The sequence below is a fragment of the Mus pahari genome, chromosome 8 (assembly GCF_900095145.1).
Source record: "Mus pahari chromosome 8, PAHARI_EIJ_v1.1, whole genome shotgun sequence".
In the NCBI taxonomy this organism is placed as follows: Eukaryota; Metazoa; Chordata; class Mammalia; order Rodentia; family Muridae; genus Mus; species Mus pahari.
This window is the reverse complement of record NC_034597.1, coordinates 65609680-65630155: the sequence shown is the minus strand read 5'-3', so window position 1 is coordinate 65630155 and position 20476 is coordinate 65609680. Positions and strand designations below refer to the sequence as shown.

Sequence of the window (20476 nt, the reverse complement as noted above, 5' to 3'; positions counted from 1 at the left end):
AGACACCTCTTCCAGAGAATGCTTTTCCCTCTGGAAATAGACATAAATAAGGGAAACACATGTTCTGAGACGTGCCCTGAGCCAAGTCCTTAGGAATGACTTTAAGATCACAATAGCTCACAGTAGAAGATTAGCAAAACCGGTCCTTCTTGTCCCTAACTAAATAATTTCTCCTAAGCCAAGCTGGACGTTAACCCCCTCGTTCTACTTTCTGTTGCTTCAGGATATAGCTCTCGGCCTTTTCCAAATTCCAGGATTATCAGTGTCCCTGTGTGTGCTATTTTATTCTTTATACACTTGTAACCTTCACTGAAGACATCAAGTGCCCCACAAGTATACACTACAAACACCCCGGCTGAGAAAGTAGAGAGGGTTTTCTTCTTCCCAGCAACAGCTTTGTAAAGTGATACACTCCATTACAAATCCTCGGGAAGTGATCTCTTTAATGCGTTGAATCCAGGTATGGACTTGGAGCTGAATAAAAAGAGATCATTCCGTCTTTGCTCACCTGCTGAGAGCAGTGGCACCTTACAGCTATTCCATTATGGTCTGATTCTTGGGGAGGGTTGAAAGAGTTGGTGTGTGTAGAGTTCTGGAAGGTGAGGGAGGTACCCCTTCAGCAATGACTAGCCAAGGTTTCCACGACGCCAGTGTAAAGTTGGGGCACAGACTAAGTCTCAAGGCACAAGTGATGCCGTTTGGTGGGATGTAAGCAAATTCCTGCTGCTATAGAATCCACTCTTGAAACCAAGACTGTGCAGAGCCTAGCGTGTGAACGTTAGGAAAGTAAAGCCACTTTGCTTGGACTCACAGGCAAGAGACATACAACCCTCCCCGCCCCCCGCCCCCCGCCCCCCGCCCCCCTCCCCCCAGCTCTTTTCCTTAGGCTCCGGGATACCTCTTCTGTTGCTGAGAATTACCACAGCTGGTATTGCTGCCAGAGTAATGGAAGGAGCCTTCTTGTATCAACAAGGAAGGCTGCCACATGAGGTGGGCCGAGAAGCAGTGTCCTAGAACATTCATTAATGCCAGTCCTGATTAAAAAGTTCTGATCTGAGTGCATTACAGAAGTGGAAAGGCAGCAGAACGGTGGCATCACTGTCAAGTGTGTGGCCACAAGAGAGAGGATACTGCTGTAGTTGTCCAGCTGAGACAAAAGACCCAAAGGTCCTCCACACAGAATACCACTGCCATTGCATGTCCAGGCAACCTCTGCTCAACTAAACCTAACCCTCCGCTATCACCCCCTTACATAATCTGTAGTCTTTAATACACTTACAAGGGAAACATATGTTCAGTGCAGACAGTAAGAATAAAGAAGGATGGGAGATTTGAGAAGCACACTATCTTTTGGGGCTGTTGAAGAGGACGAGCTGCTATTGACACTCCAATAAAATTATTACAAAGCACTTCCAAATGCCAGAGAGTACAGGCTCAGCAGAAGTGATGACGTTCATACACCTTGCAATCATACAGATGCTTCCATTATCAAAAGTTTCCTAGCTTTGCAGGTAAGGAAACTTCAGGGGCTTAAAGATGCTGGGCAATGAGCCTGAGAACCAAGCCAACAAGTGGCATCAGGAGGATTAGAATCCAAGAGAGCAGAGTTATTCGACAAAGTTTTTTGATTAAATATGATGTTCATACTAGAATCCTCAAGGACCCTGCACAACAGGGCCTTCCAGGTAGTAAGTAACAAATCTGGTTCACACTTAAGAACAAAGCATAAATCATAAATCAGACATGTCATAGTTAAGAGCATACAGGACAGTGACCTTTGTCAACATAACTGTCAAGACCTGGGTAAAATATTAAGGCCTAGATGTAATGTTTAGGCCTATGTAAAATGTTAAGGCCTATAAGGAAACTTTCTAACGTTGGCACTCAACCTCACAAACCACACAAACACTGATCTCAATCAGATAGGGAGAGTTGATTGAGCATATACTCCAGGACTGATCCATCAGGGCCTTAGTCCAGATTTGGGAACTGAACCTTGACCCTTACTTAAGATCCTACAGGGTTTTTAAGCCCTAAACCCACAAACATCTGTGCCAAGTTATTCCACCAATCAGGATTTAGGGATAGGGGATTTCCATTAGGAACATGTCTTCGTTGTACATTATCCAAAACATTATTCCTCCCATTGGTTAGGGTATTCAACTGTGGCAGGGGATTTGTCTAGCCTTCATGTCTTAATTTGTTTACCAGGCTGGCACTTGTGTTGTTTAACCTTCATGTCTTAACTTGTCCTTACCTAGGTCCTAACAATAACGTCAAGAAAAGAAGTATTATTTAAATTTTTGGTGTAAATATTTCTGATATCATCTAGTGGCACAATATATAGCCCACAATGAAAAATGATCACTGAAGCTAAGAAAGGCAAATTCTCCCTGAGTTTTGGGAAAGACCGTGTAAGCCACGCTACTTTGCCCAAACAACATAATATAAAACTGGAGAAAGAAAGGAATAGTGGTTTGTGTAAGTAGATAAACAAAATTCTGGGAATAATCTAAACTTTAATTTATGTCGTCAAAATGATAAAGCCTCAAAGTAATATTTAATTACTAAAGTTGAGGTTTAATACCTAGCAAAGTGACGTATGCAGAACAGGCATTCTGATGTATCGTTCCAGAACAAATGGCTGAATTCACAGACATAACGTGAAGGGCACGTAGGCATTGTTCTTTCATACAGTTGAACAGTTTTTTTAAACTCCGCCATGTAGAGCCCATGACATTTCCTGGTTGGCAATGTTTTCCTTTTGGTTTGAATCCCAGGATCTCTAACTCAAACGCAGGAAAGGAGGTGGCATCCACCTAGAGGGAGAAAAGGAAGCCAAGGCCCCCAAATAGTGTGGAGCAGAAGCAACTCTGCTCTCTGCGCTGAGACACAGGGATAAGAAGAGCAACCGCTAGCTACCGCTTCTACCAAAAGGTTTTATTCACATCCTAGAAAACACAAACCTGTTCTCCGCTAAAGTGTGAGAACATTAGACATAAATATATGTCTTTAAAGCCTCACAGTGGTGACTGGAAGAGAGGAAAGACACCCTCAGTATGCACAGCTAATATCAACAGTTGTAAACTCAGGCCAAGGGGGCGGAAAATGCTTTTTCTCAAAAGCATCTCAGTGCCCTGAGGACTCAATAGAGAATCAATATGCACTCAAAGATAACTATTCATTCTTTATAGGATCCTCTAAAAGTAACACAAGCAAAAGAATACAAATATCTCCAGTTATTTTCACACAGTAAGATGGTAGCTTAGCTCTAGACTAGCCAAAGCGTTTAGCAAACTTCTGTCCTGTTTGTAAGGAAAACCAATCAAACAAAACAAAGGTCTATGCAAAACAATGAAGATGCCAGCACACATGTTACATCATCTGACAGTGGCATCCTTTCACCAAAGGCAAATCTGAGGTCCTCTGAGCCTGCTCCATCCTTAGGACAATCAATAGCATCTGTCGGGTGCTCACATCTCTGTTTTTGCATGAGGCCTTTATCTTATTTTAGCAACAACAACAATGATGCAGAATACCTATAACCTTGGTGCTCACTGTGAACCTAGCCACTTTCACATAAGCCGCTAACAGAATGAAAGCAATGCAGTTCATTCTGGCACTCAGTGCTTCTGCCAAATGGCAGATCTGAGGGGACACATAAACTGGCACCTAACTGTACACCAGGCGAAATAGAACCTTAAAGCCAGAGAGGGAACACCCTCCCTTCCAAGAGATAAACAATATGAAGGAAGAGAAGGAAGAGGAAGAAAGAAAAGGAAGGAAGGAAGGAAGGAAGGAAGGAAGGAAGGAAGGAAGGAAGGAAGGAAGGAAGGAAGGAGAAGGTGAGATAGCTGTACTTTCAAAAATAACAAATTAAATACAAGAAGCGCTAAAGTAATCAGAACTGAGTGAAATGTAGGCTTTCACAATTTTATCCCATGCTCTGTCATTCCCATGGAAAAGGTGTAAGGTACGGTAGAATAGCTGACATGGGCGTAGAAGACTTATCAAACCAGGGATTTAATTTTCATTACTATTTCATTTCCCTAAATGGTTGGAGCTATAGTTACAGCAGTAGTTATAGAAAACAAAATATTGCCAACTGCAGCGGTTACATATTAAACTTCCCCTGGTCTGGCATGGGAGTTGCCAAAAGAAACCTGCAAGGAATGACAAAGCATTTTCTTTTTAAGTTAACAAATGCACTTGCCTTGATTTTTGACTATGCAAAGCTAAGCATACATTTGAAACACATCTGTCATTGAAACTGAATATCAGTAGGTCTCAGCTTTTAAGAATACAGAACTAGCTTCAGAGACTGGCCCACGCACCTTTATCCTTAAGAATAGAAACATTTCTGCTGTTTACAAAATAATGAACAATATACATTACTTGAGACAAACGTGGCCACTAGATTTGCCTTTCTGTCTGCTTCCTGTCCTTCAGGGAAACTAAGCAATGTAAAACAAACACAGAGGAAGGTGGAATAAAATTCCTGGTTTGGAAAGGGTGTCTAATAAACAGCAAAGTAATCCACATAACAAAACCACCAACCAACCCACCGCAGGACCACAATTGTACAGCATTACCCAGACACTTCTTTAATTATTATTTTCCCATTGTTTCAAAATATATGCTTGCTCTTAGGAGAAAAAGGAGGACTTGGTTAGTAAACGAATCTGCAAGTCTCTTGATTTCCCAAGGTGCTATTGAAATTCCCATACCCTTACTTAAGAAGAGAAACAGACAAGAGGGATGACTGGAAGGAAGTGCCCCTTACTTGAATTCTCAGTTGGATTTCCCCGTCTCTGTAATAGGTTCTTTCCAGTTTTCGTTCTCAAATCTCCAGAGAAGCAAGCGCATAGAGGCAAACATGCGCGGTATATCTACCACTGAACATAGAGCCAGCACCAACACCGGTAATCACAGCCAACCACCGTGACTGTGGGACCCGGGTGTCCTTTTAAAGAGCCGTGGAACCACTGCCTTACAGCTCTCGTTCCCACACAGTTCCACTTCCACCAAGAACTTTAAAAACAGAAAGACAATACAGGTTGCACCCAAGAGACAAGAAGGAAAACAGAATGTGCGATTTGGAGACAAGGGTTTTACTGCAAAACGAGTAACGGTGGCCAGCTGCCCAAAAGTGTAGCCGTATTAGAAAATGCCAACCCAGTCTCCAGACACCCGTGTCAAGTCATGGAGAAAAGTAAGTAAATAATAGTGGCCACTGTTTTAAGAGTAAGAATAGTAATAACGATTGTCACCACAGCCTTCCGTACAGCTGCACGTGGAGCCACTCCTCCCGGCTCCACCACTTCACCCTCCAGGCATCCTGTGCTTGCCCGCAGCAGAATTAGGGGCCACTGGCCTAGGGTGGCGAAATCAGTGGGTGGATCGAGTGGGCGGGGAAGGTGGGCGGGGCATTGAGCCCCGCCCTTGGTTCCCGGCGCGCCCAACCCTCGTGCGCCTGCGCTTCTCACCGGGCTAGCGGGGGTGCGGGGTGGGGGGTTACTGGGAGGCGGGGACTGGTTGGTGGTCCTCACCATGAGCTTAACATTCGGCTGTAGCAGGGCTTGTGGATGCTGCTAATGGAGCTGCGTCCAGCACAAACATGGAATTAGATCTAACTGGAGACCTCGCCTGACAGTCACTGGCAGCCAGAACTCAGGGATAAAGGAGATGGACGTGGGAAATCTGGTCTGTGTGCTTGAAGGCAGGGTCCATAGGAGTTGGACACTTGGGGACTAGGGGGTGGGGGATCTCCCGGCTAACTAGAAAAGGAAACTTGCTGTGGCGGGCGGGCACGCGCTACAAGTCGACAAATCAGGAGCGAGCGCTGGGCTGCAGTTACCTTTCGCGGGTAAACCGCTCCTCTGCACCGCACCAGGGTACCCTGCCGGGCATTCCGCGGAGCAGCACTGTGCCAGGCACTTTTGAGGTTGCCCTGAGAACAAAGACTCATTTTGGGGGGTCGGGGGTGGAGAGGGAGGACATCTGGTGTCCTTATTTCCCTATTCTCTGGGATTCCCCGCCATCCTGGAACATCTCATTGTATTAAAGCCTGTCTTATTTTGGAGTTGCATAATTATGGACAAATTAAGTCAGCTGAGAGTTAAGACAAGCCATCGCCATACAAGAAAACCGTTTGTGTATGGTTAAATACTGTGGGATTTCAGAGGCCTTTACCTCTTTTTTTTTTTTTTAAGCAAAATCCCTTCTAACTATATACTGATAATACTTGGGAGGTAGTGAATGAAATCCCATGCCTATATTGCGGGGATGGAGGTCACCATTTACTGAGTGAAAATAGCGTTGGTTGATTGAATTTCATAATCACACGGGAAATGTTAGCAAGGTCTCGATTAATAATAGAATATGTTTGTATCTATATTAATTATTAATCTAAATTTTTAAAAGAAGCCACCCCTCCCCGTGTAGCCCAGGCTGACCCTCCTGTCTCAGGCTTTCAAGTGTTGGGCTTACAAATGTATTCCCCAACTTCTAATTTTAAGCAAATTGGAAAGCAGGGGGATTTGGCTCAGTGGTATGGCATTGCATGAAACCAGAGTTTCAATATCCAGTACAGAAAGAAAAACGTTAAACTTTTTGAGTGCCTCTCTGTCTTTCTTAAGCCCCATGCTTAAGCCTGTATTAAAAATATGTCATTTTAAAAGTACTTCAAAAATAAATTTTGAATGATTTTTTTTTACTATTTTTTTTTTCTCCTTACAAAGCTAGCCTGCTTAAACTCAGTATCGTAGCAACATAGAATGGTTTCCGTAAGGATATTTTCTAAGTGATAACCACTTCTTTTCAGTAACGGTTCGTTCTCAGGAAGTTCAGTTCTCACTTAACCAGCAGCTATGAAAAAGAGCATTTATCACTCACTCAAAAACCAGCAGCATCCACTACTTCTGCGAAGACCCTTACCTCCAAAGCTCCCTAAAGTACCTTTATTAAAAAAGAAAGTTCGTATAGTACATACAGGTATGTACGGATACGTGTATTAACCTTGGTGTGGGTTTTGTTGTTTTTTTTTTTTTAATATAGAAATCCCTTGCTTTACTTAATTTACAATCTCAGTGAAGACAGTTACTAATAGCCATAAGGAAAAATGTTTATCATAAGGTGACAACAACCAAGAATCATTATAGGTGTGCTCATTGACCCTTATTCGTGGACTTGTCAAATGTGAGTTTACTTACTGCTAAAATCCCCAAATCAATAGCTCTTCTGTTCATGGGAATGTGTGTTTAGATAAGCAAAAATACAAGTTCTGCAACACACATGTACCCAGTACCCACCTGGATGGTGCAGGACTAACTCTGCCTTCCTGTCTCAGCTCCTATAACATTAACAAGTGTTCCTTTCCTGGTCTACTTAATTCCATGGGTTTTTTGAATTTTTTTGTGCCCCGTCTTTTTATCTGTTGGTTTATGATATCCATAAGTGTATTGTTGAAGCTCAGTCTAAACAAAAGAAAGCTGTAATGTGCTTAGCAGAGACCATCATGTCAGATGAACTTCCTCGATGTGTGCTTGGCTGTGAGGTCTATAGTAACAAATCAATGATATATCCTATATATTAAGAAAGTATATTTCATCATATCTATATATTCAAATAGTATGTCCTTAAATGCAGACCATATAACCACAAGATTATGTGTGGATTGGTTGATGAAAATGTTGAGAACAGAGTCTTAAAGGAACCTGACCTTATAATTTTCCCTAGAAGTTCAGTGTAGGGTAATTGAGCTTTTGCTAAGTCTGAACAAATAATGACGATTGACTGTGTTTATTAAGCACAGTGTAGGAACTGGTGATAAAATAGTCAACAAAACTAGACTTTGCTCATCGTCTTCCATTAGTTTCTGTCAGGTGGGGTAGGGGCCAGAGAGATGGCTCAGTGGTTAAGCACTGGCGGCTCTTCTTAGAGGACCAGGGTTTGATTCCCAGCAGCTCCTTGGTGCCTTACAGTTCCAGGGGATCCAGTGCTCTCTTCTGGTCTCTGCAGGCACTAGGTAAGGATGTCATGTAGGCAAAAACACTCATATGCATTTTTTTAAAGGTTTTTAAAGATGAGCCACTTTTATAATGTGACCTTATATAGACCCAGTACTCCTGTATTCTTCATATTTCTCTACTCACTACTACATTCATAAAAGCAATGTCTTTCCCTTCTGAATTTCCTCTACCACTTGGCTTTACTGATTGTATTATTTTGATGCCAACAGTTATATTGTAAACTGTATTTATAATGTTCAAGTTATCCTTTCATCTATGCCTATCAAAGATGTAAAAAAGTCATCTATCCATTACCTCCAAATCTCACACAACCATTGTTGTACCATTTCTACGTTGACCTTTCTGTTTCTGTGATATCCTGTGTTTCTATATTTACAAGCTGTTCTGTAAGTAGCACCCACGGCCCTGCAGATTGACAGCTTCTTACCAGGTTCTGTGTTGGAGTTTCACTATTTGTCTTTTGGTTTCACACCATAGGCCAGTGCAGAATTTCTCAACGTTGGCACTACAAAGGTTATTTGCTTTTGGCATCTTGGAGAGTCTATGACCTTGATTAACATCAACCCCAAGTGCTTTGTTCATAGTGGGTATTTGCGGTATTTGCTCAATGAATGAACAAATATAGTCGCTTAACTCTAATTTATAAAATAAACATTAAAACACAGAACCAGAAACTTCACATAGCCAAAAATTGGAACGTACTGTTCATCATACAGAATTTAATGACCTTGTTCCTGCTTTACATCACCTTTCAGTTGGCTACCAATAATGAGCTTCACACAAAATGAAGATAGGAAGCAACAGGAGAAAGGAGCATTGGATACACTTGGATACATATGTGTCCACACAATGGTACAGTCCAGTGTAGTTAGCAGCAATGAGAAACTGTAGGAGCAAGGCTTGAACCAAACCTTGACTTAAAGTGGGATAAAAAAGGAGATCGCGTGCTTTCTGAGCGCAGAGGATAGTACTGGGAAAGTATAAATAGAATACCTTTAAAAAAAAAAAACAAAACAAAAAAGCAAAACTAAGGTCATGGTGAAATGATCAGGTTAAGAATGCTGGTACACTTTGCTTAGGTGATAAGGAGACGCCAGCACCCCCTTTCAGTAGACACTCCTTGGAGTCCTCCATACATGGTTCTCTGCCAGGTCCCCCTCAATTGGCTTAAAATGGGAAATTTTCATGCCCCTCTCCAGCCACCAAAGGGAAAAGAGAGAGTCTGGGAACAGGGTTAACATGGTGGCCATGGCATGATCCACAGTCCCTCTGTCCTCATACATAGAGGGGGAGTTGAGATGCTGGGTAGAGGACTTGTGTACCTTTCCGTTGAAGTTCCACTATACTGAATCCATTCCCTCCTCTCTGGAATGGAGTGTTCATCACCACGTATTGCAGTTTAGACAACAGAAAGATGACACCTGACATTCTGTCCCATAGGTAAGGAGAGGCACATCTGATGGACTGAGGTACCCAAGAATGCAGTCTCCATAAATTTCTGGACCTAAGTGAGGAAAGAGTTCCTAGCAGAGAAATAAACATGCAGTATCTTCTAGTCAGTATCAGCATGTCCCTATGTCTGAAAGACCGCTTTTATGTTTTCATTTGGCATGAAAAAGAAACATTGCTCTTTACTAAATAATAATAAAAATTCAGATGAGGAAAGCTCATGATGAATGAGTCATTTCATCAAAAGTCCCTTTCACCATCTCTATTGTCAGAGTTTTAGTGACAAGTGTCCCAAATCTCTTCTTTGTGTCTTGGACCTTTCCCCATGGTTTTTGTTCTTCCAAGAATTGCTCCATCTTTTGTAAGTTGGTTAGCTTCTCAATTGTTTGCTCAAAGTATATTCCTATCAGTTTGACAGAAGTCCCCACAGCTAAGCATATCTGTTCTTAGAAGGTGAGTGAGAAATGAAAAACAAAAATCAGCCTTTAGCAGCTTTGTTTGGAGAGCTTAATAAACAGATGCAGATCTCACCCTCTAACCCTTTATCCTGTTTAGTTAAGGCTAGAGAACCGAAGGAAGAGACCTGTGGAAAGTTCGATCCCGATGAAAGCGCTTTAGTGAAAATCGATCAAAATGTTTCTCAATCACAAAGACCTACCAGCACTCAAACCGTCTGTCTTGATTATGACCGTAAGGCACTCGAAAGAATGGTTAACATTTTTCCACATCAACACCGTGTTCGCCGTTTTCATTGGAAGGTCCCAAAGAGCGCCACTGGCTCCATGTTCATTCCAAGATGTCTGTCAGCGTCTTCCAGAGTTTTTAGGAATACGCTATGCCAAATGAAAAAAAGAGCCAAGAAGTCCTCGAAAAAGGAAAGCAAAGAAGATGGGTTTCTCAGTAAAAAGACATTTAACAACACTTTAGTCCTTTCCAAGGAGTTTCCCAAACCTTCACCCACTTCTTACTCTAGATATATAGGTTCTAAGTTTAAGCCATCAGGTACCCAGTTTCACCCTGCACCAAAGACTTCAGGCTACATTCAAGAACTTCCTCTTCTCAGAGATGTGAAGAGAACAACACTCAGCCCTATATCTAGCGTTTCATCTGTAATACCAGAACCACAGTGGTCTGAACGACCACACCCTATGGCAGCCCCAAGTAAAGTGGTATTGAACACTGGTTCACTCCCACCAGCCCGTTCTCTGCCAACGCCTGTTTTGCCAAGAAAACCTCCAAGACAGACTATGATAGGTAAGTAAAATTGAAACGTGGTCTTGAGGAGTGGTGCCATTAAGAACAGAGGAGAGGGAAAAATACAAGGAGGTGGAGAGTTTTCAAGGTAGAAAAAAAGGACAGTTAAATTAGCACTTACCTCAGCCTGGGAGTACCAACAGTCACCCTGACCTTATAGAGCTGTGGAGGACAGCCTGGCTACTGTATCTAGATAGTATTGATGAAAGTTGATCAGAAAGTTCACAAAAAACCTAGAAAGAAATCAGTGAGAAGGTGCCTGGTAGTACTTTACATAGGACCTAAAGTATTCACGTGAGGATAAACAGCTATTTAGGGGGTGGCCTACAGGATTCCTAAAGGGGACAGGAAGTGCGCCCCAGTCCATTAATAATAATAATAATAATAATAATAATGAAATCATCCTCAAAGGTATCTAAAAGTTGTCCTCTTTTTTTTTTCAATCTAGAAAATGCTGCTGCTGCTGCTGCAGCAGCAGCAGCAGCAGCCGCCACCACCACCACCGCCACCACCTCAGTAGTGAGTGGAAAAACAGAAGCCCACAAACCACCTGAAAGTAAGTACTAGGTTTATACCATTCTCAGAGAAATGATAAGATTATTCTCTTTCCCTCCAAGTGTTTGTTATTTGGTTTGTGTGAGTGTTAGGGCACACATCTCCCCCTGTTCCTTAAGCCATTTATTTAGCAGTTTCCTTACACACTGACAATGGGCCAGATGTTGTACTGATGTTGAAAATATAAAATAAATGTATTCTTATTCTAGACAGGGACAACGGACAGGCACTTTTAAGTGGCAACTTTCCCCCACATGCCAGGCCCTATTCTAGGTGCCTGGACCTTAGCCATATGACAGAAACAAATGAGAAAACCATCTTTAGGGAAAGTTGACATCATTCTACTGCCAGAGATGGTAGCAGACTGGAGGCAGGGAGATTGAAAGATCAAGGCCAGCCTGGGCTACATAGTGAGGTCCATACACTGACTGAAAATGACTCAATTTTAGATCTCACATGTATGTCTACCTGCAATTTGATGGACATAGTACTCGGCGAATAATTGATCATTACCAAGCCTACGCAAGCAAAGTGACTGAAAAGTAGCGGAAACAGTGTTAGAGTTATCTGACAGATTTTTAATGCCGAGTTCTGGTCCTGTCCCAGTATCGAGTAACTAATGCTGGACTAATGTTCTTACCAAAATTAACAGTCTACAAAAAGGTACATAAAGCAGCCCCCGAAGGCATCGGAAAGTAACCAATACAGGTGTGACTTAGAAGGCCCCAGTCCCCAGTCCTGGAGAAGCTTACAGGGCAGCAGGACGGTGAGCAGGGAGCAAGCTGCCATCTTTGTGTCTTAACTCCCCACTCCTGAGTCCTCGCTGCCTCCTTCCTCCCATGGCCAGAGTTCACTACTTGGCACCGTACATGTTCTAAACTTTGTGGTTACATTTTACTGCATAGATGTGTACGGAGTCCAGTCTGTTTCAGAAACTGAAAACTGAACCCTTTTCTTGTGGTCCTTTTGGGAGCTTCATTTATCCTTCTTGAAGCAATTATAGACACTGTAAAATGTGTGTCTGAGAGAGCTGAGCACGAGGGTATATACCTTTAATTCAAGTACTTGGGAGACTGAGACAAGCAGATTGCCATGGGTTCAAAGCCAATCTGGTATACATGGCCTCAAAAAAAAAAAAAAAATCTTTCTACAAGTAAAATAGCCAAAAAGTAGTTACAGGCTTAAAATACATTCCATGGAATTTTGAAAATATTTTCTAGTTGCAGTTTGGTATATTCTTGCACAGCCCTTGTCTGATGCAAACTAATATGCTCAGGGGACACGATAAAGTTCATTTAAGTGTCTCTGCTTGGCTAACTGCTAGGAGCTTTTTTTGTTTTGTTTTCTTTCCTTCTCTGTATGGAATCTATACAGTGAGGGAAGAATTCTCCTGTATGGGGCTTTGGGGTGGTAGATCAGGGGGATCTTAGGAAGGAAGTGGAGATGTTCCTGGGGAAGTGACATCAGAGCTATACGGTTCATGATGCTCGTTATTTTGTCAACCATAAAGTTGCTTATTTAATTTATAGAGGAGGATTTTTAAATTATCTTTACATGTGGCTTCTGAAGGCAGAGATATAGTCCGAGTTTCTAGGTAGAAATCGTCTATCAGTGAGCATACAGTTTTATTTTGTGAAGACAGTTTTGTAACAAGCAAGACAGGCAGTGTGGCACAGAGACCAATCCAGTCTGGGCGACTGCAGGATCTGGAAAGTTGATTCCAGACTATATGAATTGCTGATCCCTTTGGTAATTCATTCTTGTGAGAGCATCCATGTCACTTAGCCATGGTAGTCATAATACCCTATGGTTTGATGTTTTGAATTTATTTATTTATTTATTTATTTATTTATTTATTTATTAGCTGTTCGGAGAACCACTCGAACAATAGACCCAGATGCCGCGCATGTCTTACGAGGGGAAGGCTTTAAGGCTGTTGCAGCAACACGCTCTGAAACAATACTGGCGCTGACCACCCTGGCCATAATAAATTGCCAAATATATGGAAGAAATGCACTTAATCTTAAGGTATGTTAGACCTCCCTAATAGTGATGCCCATTGGTCTTATCAGTTATTTTTACCTTTTCAGTTTCTCAATCTAGGTTAGTTTTCCTATTAGCGCAGACGCTTCCCAAGAATACATGCAAAACATACCTCCAAACTTAGCTTATCCAAGTTTGTCTTCAGTACACCAGTAATGTTTAAAAGGTTGCTGTGGTCCAGAGAAATCATACTGTTTTTATTTTTTTCATCCATTTATTCTGGGAAGCAGGATTGAAATTGCTCATGTTTCTGAATTACCAGAAGCTTTAGACCTTGTGTCAAGTCTAGTGTGAGGCTGGTCTGCACCAGACGCTTGGACTGCCCAGCAGACGAATCACAGTGGTAGTGCTTGTCATTTATTAAACACATACTATGTTCCAAGCCTGAGCTCCTCCTACAATGTACAGTCTGCAGTGTAGGCAACTTGATATTCACTTTGCAAATGCATACATAGATGTTGCAGGAAAGCAACTCGCACGAGACCTCACAGTAAGCACACACGGTTGGATTTGTACTCGGCTCTACTTCCTTGGCTTGTTTGCTTGTTTGAGGCAACGTCTCCTGAGCTGGCAGTACAGCTGAGGATGGCTTTGGGTCCTCATGCCTCCAACTGCTGCATGCTGGAGTTAGACGTGTGTTCCGCCATGCTCCACTTACATGGTGCTGGGAATAGAATCCAGGGTTCCATGCTTGCTGGGCAAGCATCCTACCCAAATAAGCTGCATCCCCAGTTTTCAGAACTCTTTTAACCTGGAAAATATATACACTTGGTTTGTTTTTGTTTTGTTTTTAAAAGAAAGAAAAGGGAAGAGGGGAAGAGAGGGAGAGAATATTAATGAGTCCTAAGGTGTCACCTATTAGCCAGAGTGCAGTTTGTACTTTTTTCATGTTAGCAAATGAATCAATTTTATCACCTCAGCAGTCACGTGCCCACTCAGAGAAAGCCCTAGTTGACTGTGCAATGCCTTCTGTAGCCTGGGATGGACATTTCATCAGTAAAGCACCCCGTTTCAGAATGCTTGTCAAGTTCTTCCTACTCTCAGCTGAAGAGCGTGTCTTGAGCAAGCACGGCGCTGTGTGTAAAAAGGCAGAAGTGGTAAATGATAAAGTTAGCAACAAATAGAGCATCTGCATACGTGCGTCAGTCCCCAGCCCCCTATCGAGAACTTGGCTTTCTGTTATGTGGCTTCTTCTTTTTCCTCCAATGGGAAATAGTTTTGAGGACTTCAAGGATACCAACAAGTTAATAGTTTAGGATTGTCACATGTTTCTTCTGGGATTTCAGTGTTTGGGATTGTGGCTTTTAGAATTATGATCATCACTGACAAAGGTCTTGGAGCTAATAAATTCAGCAAAGTTAGTCAGTAAGATCAACATACAGAATCATAGACTGTGTTTCTGTGCAATAGAAAAAGAAACTAGGGAAGGTGTCCACTAAACAAATTAGCCATAGAAAAATGAAAACATGGTCACCATCCCTTAAAATAAAAATAATACAGGCTGAGAAGATGGCTTAGTGGATAAAGCAACTGCCATCAATTCTAAGGACCTTTGCCTGTCACACATGTCCTGTGGAACACATGCCTATACTCACATACTCACACACATATCCATCACACACACATGCAAAGAACAATACGAATTAAAACTACACAGAGTTGTAATTTTTCTCTTAATAGATCAGAAAGGTTTTAGACAGTACACCCTGTTGGTGAGGTTGTAGTATTATTATTAGAAAATTAAACATTGTACAACAGAGCGAATTTACTGTTAATAATTAATGTCTTATTTTTTTGTTATTCCTACAGGGATTCTTTCTATCGAACTGTCCAGACTTAACACCTGTGACTTTTCAATTGATATACCTTAATTTATCATTTAATGACTTAAACCAATTTCCTGTAGAAGTAAGTCTACTTTTTTATTGTCTATATTGCTAAATTTTACTATTGTAAATAAAAGTAGATATCTTAAGATATCCTGAAGATATTATAAAACAAATACATGTTGAACTGCATCTAAACAGGCCTACTTATTAGAAGTAAAAAAAAGTATAGCACTTTTTTTTTTTAATAGAAATTCAGTAACATTAGCCCCAAATGCAGTGTTACACTAAGGTCTCAAAGATATTCTCATGTTTGTATAATGTGTAAAATATAATTCATTCTTCTGACTTTTAGTAAACTTTAACATTAACTTACCCATGTGCGAATCAGAAATTTAGAAAAACCAAGTTAGTCTGGGAGACTAGGATAGCACAGTTGGTCTGCAGGCAGCAGAATGCTTAGCAGCTGTGGCTGCCCAAACAAGACCCACACATGATTAAGGCAGTCCACATTCTGGTGGGGGTGGGGGAGGGACACTTAAGTTCCCACTCCTATCTGAGGTGTTATAGGCAGTTGATGACTCCTGGGGGAGGGGCAAATGCAAGTGTGTTTTCTGTAAGTGCATGGACCCTGAGGTCTCCCCACTCCGGTGGATGACCTCATAACCATGACCATACGGGCAGTGCAATTCAGAGTAATATTAGGCTATTCAAAACAAGAGAATATGATGTTGGGGAAATGAATCTGGAGTTGGGAGGAAAAGTGGGAGTAAATATGGTTAAAATATATTTTATGTGTGTCTGAAAATCTCAGAGAAATAATGATATTATATTTCAGAAATGTTAGTGAGCAGTTAACATTGCAACAAGTTTTAGTTGCCAGCAGCTAAAACAGGATAACCTGTTCTTTTTAAAATACATGCGAGATGGTGAATAAATAGGGCAGGTTTTGTTTATGTCATCTTGCTCAGCCTCTCGGGGATCACTGGATAATAGGTCTTTTGAAGTGACTTTCAGAGTATTGGCCTTTTGTGAACTGATCCTTAGCAAACTGGCCTCTCTATTTCAAATACTCAGCATTAGAAACACGGTTTCCAACAGTCCTGGCAACATGCTTGTTTCACAGGTATTGTTTGGCAGAATGAGAACATGCATACCAGTGCATGTCTACTCTCTGCTCATGAGAGCTATGAGGAAGCATGCTAGTGGGGAGAACAGGTCCTATAATGGGTCTTACTTTCACCACAGAAAAATCACTGCTTACTTGCAATATACAACACTGGGTTTATAAACGTAGGAAAGCCATGTTAACAGGGATTTCTAAGAAATACAAGGATCTTGGTCCCTCACATTTATTTATCTGTTCTCCTGAGCAAACACAGATAAGGAGCGTTTGCAAAAAAAAAAACAAAAAAACAAACAAACAAAAAACAAAACAAAACAAAACAAAACAAAAACAAACCAAACCAAACCAACCAACCAAACAACAACAACAGAGTACACAAACCCAAGGCTGTAACTGTGGTGTGAGAATGGGATGCTAAAATGCAGGTCTGTGCTGTCTAGCTACAGATGAAACACAGTGACATTTTAAGAAGACATGGGAATAGGAGGGTTATTTGAGAAGAAAGTAAGCAGTGAGAGGGGACAAAAGAGGGGGATGGAGGGCGTGGCCATGATCAAAGCACATCATGTGCAGGAATCAAAATACAATGAAGCCCATTGCTTTGTACAATTCATACCGATGTAAAAAAATGTGGGACTCAAAAGAGATAGACAGAAAGTAAAAACACCAGGAAAGACATATCAGCAAATACTGATACCAGGAGAAAACCAGAGTGGCTACAGTAATACAGAGAAAAGAGACTTTAAGCAAGGTATTACTAGAAACAAAGAAAGAGATTTTCAATCGACTAGGGCTAAATATCATTACAAATGACAGAGCCCTTAGTACACGGAGCAAAAAATGGAAATGAAGAAAGCAGTTATTATTGGACAGTTTGATACTCTACTTCCAATAATTCCTAGAACAACTAAGCAGAAGGTAAGCAGAGGGATGAAGATTTAACACCAGTTAGACACCTATGAAACAGGCCAACAACAGTGCCACAATACAGGTCTCAATCTGGCCAGAGTCACTTTTCAAAATAAGCCATATGTCAGGTCCCAAAACTAGTCATAATAATTTCAAAAGACCGAAGCCAAGCAGACTGACATTTACGTATCTCCAACACAGGCAGACTGAGGCAAGAGGGTCATTACTTTGATAACGGACTAGACTACATAGTGGAAAAGGTCTTGTGAAAAATAAAATTAAAACACTGCAAAATCATAAAAGAGTTTTTTGGCTATTACACAATGAAATTGGCAACAAAAATTTGACATTTCATAGATAGGATCAGAGGCGAGGAAGACACAACATCTGTCCCAACCCCAGGAGTTACTGGGACCAGCGGGACCCAGATGAAGGAAATGAACAAAACCATCCAGGATCTAAAAATGGAATTAGAAACAATGAAGAAATCACAAAGGGAGACAACCCTGGAGTCAGAAAACCTAGGAAAGAGATCAGGAGTCATAGATGCAAGCATCACCAACAGAATACAAGAGATAGAAGAGAGAATCTAAGGTGCAGGAGATATCATAAAAAAACATTGACACAACAGTCAAAGAAAACGCAAAAAGCAAAAAGCTCCTAACCTAAAACATCCATGAAATCCAGGACACAATGAGAAGACCAAACCTAAGAATAGTAGGTATAGATGAGAATGAAGATTTCCAATTTAAAGGGCCAGTAAATATCTTCAACAAAATTATAGAAGAAAACTTTCCTAGCCTTAAGAAAGAGATGCCCATGAACATACAAGAAGCCCACAGAACTCTAAATAGACTGGCTTGTAAAGAAATTCCTCCTGTCACATAATAATCAAAACACCAAATTCACTAAACAAAGAAAAAATTTAAAAGCAGCAAGGGGAAAAGGTCAAGTAACATTTAAAGGCAGGCCTATCAGAATTACACAAGACTTCTCACCAGAGACTATGAAAGCTAGAAGATCCTGGGCAGATGTCATACAGACCCTAAGAGAACACTAATGCCAGCCCAAGCTACTATACCCAGCAAAACTCTCAATCACTATAGACAGAGAAAACAAGATATTCCATGACAAAACCAAATTTACACAATATCTTTCTACAAATCCAGCCCTACAAAGGATAATAGAAGGAAAACACCAACAGGAAGAGTGAAACTACATCCTAGAAAAACCAAGAAAGCAATCTTTCAACAATTTCACACAAACATAATTCCACTTCTAACAACAAAAATAACAGGAAGTAACATTCACTTTTCCTTAATATGAAAATTAATATTACCAACATATTCTAATCAATTGAAATTCAAAAATATGAGGAATTAGAAATTTGTTGGCCATCATCCAGTTGTCTCTCTAATTTGGTAATTGGAAAAATAGGTCCAATATTGTAGAATCCATATACACTTTATGCTTGTTTGTACATGACAGTGTCTTGCTGTGTACCACAAAGTGGTCTTGAAATCATGTTTCTCCTATCTCAGCCTCTCTATTAGTAGGATTGTTTATTTGATGTTTTTACACTATAGTATGGTTTTCAGAGCAGCTTACATATTTCAAAATTATTTATGCAGCCAAAAGAAATGTAGACAATTAATTTTGGAGGTGGCTTGTAAGAGAACAACAAAGATTGAGACTGAATGTTTTGCTTGATATTTATAATCATTGTATCAATTTTGAAGAAGAGGACCTTACAAGTTACTCTTTCTCTTAAATGGATGCTTGTCAAAATCATCATAGCCAATGAACCAGAATCTTACCCTTGCTTAATGTCTGTGCCACCCTCCAAGCAGAACCATTGCTAATTAAAACAGTTGATGAATGACTCCATGGATAGACCATCTTAATACACACACTGTTTCTTAAATGAATGTAACCTGTTCCCTGTAGGCTGAGAATGATGACAATCACTCAAGTCAAATAGCTTTGACCATAGCAGGAAATCTGTATCCAAATAATTGTGCCTACAACTCATTCCTTGGTGCAACTGAACTGTCAACTCTTAGCTTAGCTACTATGTAGTTTAAATCCTTTGGTGGCATGAGGGAAATTGAAGTACAGCTTTATTACAATGAACACCAATGTCTAAAAAGCGTTCTTATTTTGGGTTTATACCACAGTTAGAGCCAAGATTTTAAAGCTCTACTGCAAAACAAACAAACAAACAAAAAGACTTTATTTATGTTCATTTAATAACATGTCCACCATTTTTGTTATTGGTATAAAATATATATTGTGTTGAATATAATAAAAAATTAGTTCAATTAACAAAAAATAAAAATAAATAAATAAAAATGACATTTCACTGATATGTAGAAATTAAGCAACTGTCTTATTTATTGAAAAAATATTTTTCATACAATATATTTTGATCACGATTTCCCCTCCTCCAATTCCTTCCAAACACTAACTCCCTACCCACCTGTACTGGCTAGTTTTGTGTCAATTTGACACAGCTGGAGTTATCACAGAGAAAGGAGCTTCAGTTGGGGAAATGCCTCCACAAGGTCCAGCTGTAAGGCATTTTCTCAATTAGTGATCAAGGGGGGAGGTCCCATTGTGAATGGTGCCATCTCTGGGCTGGTAGTCTTGGGTTCTATAAGAGAGCAGGCTGAGCAAGCCAGTAAAGAACATCCCTCCATGGCCTCTGCATCAGCTCCTGCTTTCTGACCAGCTTGAGTTCCAGTCCTGACTTCCTTTGGTGATCAACAGCAGTATGGAAATGTAAGCTGAATAAACCCTTTCCTCCCCAACTTGCTTCTTGGTCATGATGTTTGTGCAGGAATAGAAACCCTGACTAAGACACCACCTAATTTTGAGTTCTTATTTCTCTCTCTTTTTAAAAAACAAAGCAAGCATGTGCACACACACACATTAAAATAGAAACCAAAACATACAAGCAAAAGACCAATAAGACAAAAAGTGCCCAAACAAAGCAAAATGAGAAGAAAAAAGCCTACAAAATACATTGAGTTTGGTTTGTGTTGTCCAAGTACTCCTATGCATGGAGCCAACCCTAAGTGTGGGTAGAATGCACAGTGAAACTCCCTGAGAGGGAACATCTTTTTTCCTTTTCAGCACAGATCAGTTGCAGATAGCTTTTTTGGTTCAGGGTGGGACTCTATGTTCATTTTCCCCATCTCCATGCTAGGAGCCTGTCTGGCTCGAACCTGCGCAGACCTTTTGCATTCAGCCAGTTTCTGCGAGTTCATATCTTCATCAGTCCT

At 40.8% G+C, this 20476-nt stretch overlaps 2 protein-coding genes across 3 annotated transcripts in view; one reads left to right on the top strand and one right to left on the bottom strand.

Moving 5' to 3' along the window:
• Lcp1 (lymphocyte cytosolic protein 1) overlaps window positions 1–5335 on the bottom strand; it is a 95795-nt gene extending 90460 nt beyond the window's left edge. The window contains exon 1 of one of the 2 annotated variants that reach the window (XM_021203192.2): window positions 4784–5335. The gene's annotated coding sequence lies outside the window, so the exon portion shown is untranslated. The remainder of the gene's footprint in view (window positions 1–4783) is intronic. The other variant, XM_029541878.1, reaches the window with a different exon arrangement.
• A 1534-nt stretch (window positions 5336–6869) lies between these two features.
• Window positions 6870–20476, top strand: part of Lrrc63 (leucine rich repeat containing 63) — a 40728-nt gene continuing 27121 nt past the window's right edge. The window contains exons 1-5 of the mRNA XM_021204152.1: window positions 6870–6993; window positions 10035–10733; window positions 11182–11289; window positions 13153–13316; window positions 15141–15239. Coding sequence (XP_021059811.1) covers window positions 6870–6993; window positions 10035–10733; window positions 11182–11289; window positions 13153–13316; window positions 15141–15239 — 1194 coding nt within the window. The remainder of the gene's footprint in view (window positions 6994–10034; window positions 10734–11181; window positions 11290–13152; window positions 13317–15140; window positions 15240–20476) is intronic.